Genomic DNA, 5000 nt, shown 5'->3' with positions numbered 1-5000 from the left:
ATGTCGACCCCTCCTGTAACAGGAGAACACTCTTTGCAACAGACAGCGTTAGAGGGACGACCATGATGCGAGTGTGCTGGTGCCTCCTCGCCCTGTCCTTCCTCTCCTCAGTCAGCGCTCAGCAGGCCGGTAAGTCTTCTTTCGTCTTGTTGCAATTTAGTTTCATTGCCGTTATCATTAGCTGTTTTGTTTATCGTAATGCTGTTGCCGTAGCTGATACTGCTGATTTTAAAAACGTATCTGTTCATGGGAACCTTGTCTTATACGGTTATTTCGCAAATTACATTTGTATTATGATTTATCGTTTATAATGAAAATCATTTCTATGTCAGACCTTGCGGTCATGTTGCATTCCACATGTAAGTCGCTATTATTCATGAGAATTATTAAATCATGTTTATTGTATATAAAGTGTAACATAAATAAAGACGTGAATGTGCAACAGGAATCACATCCGGTCACCTTTTCTCTCGCCCTTTGATCCTTGATCCTTCTGGCTTCACGTTTATCCTTGTTAGATAAATACATGTATGATTTGGTTCCCCTTTCAAAACGTCACGTATTATAATATTTGTGGCGATAAAAATAATGATTTTACAAATAATAACATGAGCGGTGATGATACAAAAAGCTGACAATGAAACAATCAATACAGAAATTCTAAATCTAAGTTAGGAAAGCTATTTCGTTCATAGTGTGATATTCAATGAAAAGAGAGACCGAGATTAGTAACCCCCCTGATGACGCAGGTTGGTGCAGGGACACGATGCACTGGTGCTGGGAGTGGGCGGTGCAGGGCGAGTGCGTCCTCTCGCGGCCCTTCATGGCTAGGCATTGCTCTGCTTCGTGCGGCTTCTGCGTAGGTCAGTGCTTCCCTCGAAGCAGTTGCGTTTGGGGTTGGTGTGCATGGGCTGGTGTAGCGTAGTCTGCCTTGCCTCTCGCTTTGACGCTTTTCACGTCTTGCTTTGCATACACCCGGCGTGCCTGGAGGCTCTTCATGCTCTGTTTCTCCGCAGACACAAAATGCGTCGATAAGAACAAGTTGTGTCAATACTGGGCATCGACGGGAGGTTGCAAATCCCCGAGTCGTGTAGTGGAGACCAACTGCCCACTGTCGTGCGGTGTCTGCGGCTCGGCTCCGCAGCGCCCCCCGCAGCCTAGTGTTCCTGGGAATCGAGACGTGCGGCCTCAGCCCAATTCCCAGCGCCAGCCCAACCGGGGTCGCCAGCCACTCCCGAGTGTGGAAAGGCCTCTTCTCTTCCCCTCCATCACAAGGCCGTCTTTCGGTAAGGCTCACCCTTGCGTAAGTTATGCCCGACTTATTCTAGTACACTGATATACGTGGGGGAAATTCGGCCCCGCAGGAATAACGAAAATCCTTTGTTTCCTCAGAGTGCGGGGTACCTTACCCCACCCCGGGCGTAGGAAGGCGGGCAAGAGAAGTTAGTAGAGCCAGTGGTGTGAGTATCAGCGCTAGCTAGCTTCTCTTGTGTTGCAGAGAATTCAAAGTTAACTACTTTTGCTGATTATTTCTTAGAAGCGCATTTTTTATTTTTCATCATCAATATTATGTAAGCAGGAGATAATGAACTTTCTCTCTGTCAGACGCCATTTATATGAATTCTACTTCATCTTTTCACTTCCTTCTTGCGATGCTCCTTCATCAAGTTAAATTATTCCTCTGTCTTTATTCACGAATTCTATCTGGTTGCAGACGCGGGGGACTGCAGCGCCGAGTTCATCTTCAAGGCAAGGTAATGCTGCTCAATTCAAAGTACAATATCTCACTCTTTGTTTTTGTTTTTTTCTCCCAAACTTTCAAACTCTGTCTCTGTCTGTCTGTCTGTCTTGTCTGTTTGTCTGTCTGTCTGTCTGTCTGTCTGTCTCTCTGTCTCTCTCTCTCTCTCTCTCTCTCTCTCTCTCTATATATATATATATATATATATATATATATATATATATATATATATATATATATATATATATATATATATATATATATATCACACACACACACACACACACACACACACACTCACACACACACACACACTCACACACACACACATACACACACACACACACACACACACACACACACACACACACACACACACACACACATATATTATATATATATATATATATATATATATATATATATATATATATATATATATATATATATATATATATATATATATATACACATACATACATATATTATACATACATATATTGATGTTTTCGTCATACCTTACAAGAAAGTGATTTTTTTCACTCAAGTTCTGCGCCAACATATTTGAAAGCATGCTCGTGCAAAAGTGTTCTCAGACCAACTGCCCGAAAATGCGTAAACTGAATATTTTTCTAGTTTAAAATTTTGTTTATAACACACACATTGATATGTTCACGTTATTTCACTGCAATCGTGTGATTGTAATGCACTGACGTGAACATATAGAAGATTTTACTATAGGTGAAACTTTAAATTAACAGAACATTTGATAAACGCACTTTCGGTGTATTGGTCTGAAAACATCGTTAGACGCGCACGCCTTCCTTGACAACTGCAGTATGCGCCAAACATAAAAAAGGATTCGAGAATCCTTTTTTGTTTTTTAAAATAGAAAATGTGTTTTTTAGATAGAAAAGGCTTGTTTTCGAGTATGGGTTCTGTGTATCTGATCCACCTGTTTACCTGTAAGTCCGTCTATTTGAAAGTGATTCTATCTACCAATCTGTCTTTTTATCTGTCTATCTATTTATGTATATGTATGTATGTATTGTTTAAGTATACATGCATGTATGTATGAATAACGGCATTCCCCTCCCACAGACGGCATTGTGGGTCTCGCTGACGAGTCCCCAGCTGAGGGAAACGTCTTCTGTGGCGCCACCGTCATCAGCGACCGCTATCTCCTGACTGCCGCCCACTGCGTCATCAATAATCCGTGAGTTTTAATGGAAATGTGAAAATCGGGTTTTTACACATTAAGTATTCATATTTATTTCAGTGACGCGTTTCTTGTATTGTTTCTTGTCGTAAACGCTTCTCTTGTATTTGCTGATGTCAGCATCTAGGGACGCAAAAGCAACAGGCACCGTGGGATTACTGACACCTCATGGTAGTCCCAGCATACTTAATGAAGCTCAAAGCGCACGCCACGATGACGCACATCACGGCAACATAAGCACTTACCACAATGCCCCTCTCTGGCAATGCCCGAGATATAGACCACAAGCCTACTCTATTTTCTACTTTCTGTTACCTCCATTTGCCTCTAGATATGCCCTCTGACTGATTTTTGGCTCCTATGATTTTCACTTGACTCATAATCTCCATTTGCTTCACAGCATACACAACCATGTTCAATATTCTTCATACATAACAATAATAACCCCTCTTACGGGTGGCCTGGGCGAAACTCATTCTGCTCGCGTAGCAGTAAATCTATAAATAATTATAAAAAAAACTATAAAATAAAGACACCAACATTGGCATTAACGAGCACCTTAATGAATTCAACTCATGATAAGGTGTCCTTCACTGTGACCACAATATATACTGCCATAAAGGCAACGCTGATAACAAAGACACAATGGAGAAATTTAAATGCCTTTGTTTTAAATGCTACAGATGTTGCCTACCAGCTTAAAAAGGAAGAGCTGTATCTAGTTATCGTGCATTGCGTAAACCTCCGGAGGATAGTCTGGAAACTTGAGAGTGTTACTTAAGAATTTTTCCTTTTATAAGCTTTCGAAGAGCGCTTGTGAATTCTTTCTGATAATGTAATCCAGTGGTTCCCAACTTCTTAACATTCGGGGCCCCTTTTCGAACCACTGACATGTCTGCGATCCACATCAACCGTTCCATTTACAACATTTTAACTGATAACTATTATGATGAGAAAACAAATATTAAAGCAAACTGTAAAAAAATATATTCCGAATTGGATTACAATATTTCGTGAATACATTGTCTTATAATGTATTATATATGACCAATAGCGAGCGCATAGCCAGGTTGGGAAACCACTGATACGAGGAAATGGTGGTTTTACGTTTTCTCTTTTTTATATAAGTTATGATAGTAACGAGGCCGCGGTGGCCGAGTAGTTAGAGCGTCGGACTCAGGATTGCCACGGCGGCAATCTGAGTTCGAGGGTTCGAGTCACCGGCTGGCGCGTCGTTCCCTTGGGCAAGGAACTTCACCTCGATTGCCTATTTAGCCACTGGGTGGGCAAGCCAGCCCAAGTCAGTGCTGGTCTCAAGCCCGGATAAATAGAGAGAATGATTACCTAGAAAAGGTAACACCAGCACTCTCCGTGGAAAGGAACTGGGGACCCTACCACGTACTCACTCCAAGAGCATCACAACATGAAAACTACAATTAAGTATCATGCTGTGACCACGGCGGCTCAAACATGAACCTACCGTTGAAATAAAAATTATAGTAACGCATGCACACACATGTAACCACTCAGGTGCATAGGTGAACGGCGAATACTCTACCATGTTGGTAAAATATCATAAAAGTTCATGAGGGCCAAAATGGTTATATTGATGAATGAGATAGTTGCGACATTCGCCTTGGATGGACATAAATACAAATACAACACATAAGCATGTACATTTTTGTTATATATGCATCCACAAATGTACACAGACTACATACACACACACACATATATACTGTGTAAATCTGTGTATATATAAATATATATATATATTTGTATGTGCAAGTGTGTGTGTGTGTGTGTGTGTGTGTGTGTGTGTGTGTGTGTGTGTGTGTGTGTGTGTGTGTGTGTGTGTGTGTGTGTGTGTGTGTGTGTGTGTGTGTGTGTGTGTGTGTGTGTGTGTGTGTTGTTGTGTGTTTGTGTGTGTCTTTGTGTGTGTGTGTATGTAAATATATATATACATATATATAGTGCACATATATAGAAAACCTACTAACGCACGACCCCTTCTGATGCTCCCCTCCTCCTGCCCCAGCGTCT

General features: G+C 41.3%; 1 protein-coding gene across 1 annotated transcript in view; it reads left to right on the top strand.

Annotated features, from left to right (window-relative positions):
* The window catches only part of LOC119574331 (serine protease Hayan-like), a 9648-nt gene that overhangs the window by 3197 nt on the left and 1451 nt on the right, over positions 1-5000 (top strand). Inside the window, 7 exon segments of the mRNA XM_037921527.1 lie at positions 23-129; positions 750-863; positions 1017-1286; positions 1393-1460; positions 1715-1754; positions 2840-2954; positions 4996-5000. The exon segment at positions 4996-5000 is cut by the window's right edge and continues 89 nt beyond it. Coding sequence (XP_037777455.1) covers positions 63-129; positions 750-863; positions 1017-1286; positions 1393-1460; positions 1715-1754; positions 2840-2954; positions 4996-5000 — 679 coding nt within the window. The 5' untranslated portion in view covers positions 23-62.

Source organism: Penaeus monodon, chromosome 6 (assembly GCF_015228065.2).
Source record: "Penaeus monodon isolate SGIC_2016 chromosome 6, NSTDA_Pmon_1, whole genome shotgun sequence".
In the NCBI taxonomy this organism is placed as follows: Eukaryota; Metazoa; Arthropoda; class Malacostraca; order Decapoda; family Penaeidae; genus Penaeus; species Penaeus monodon.
Note: the sequence above shows the minus strand (reverse complement) of the source record. Positions and strands in the feature narration are given on the sequence as shown.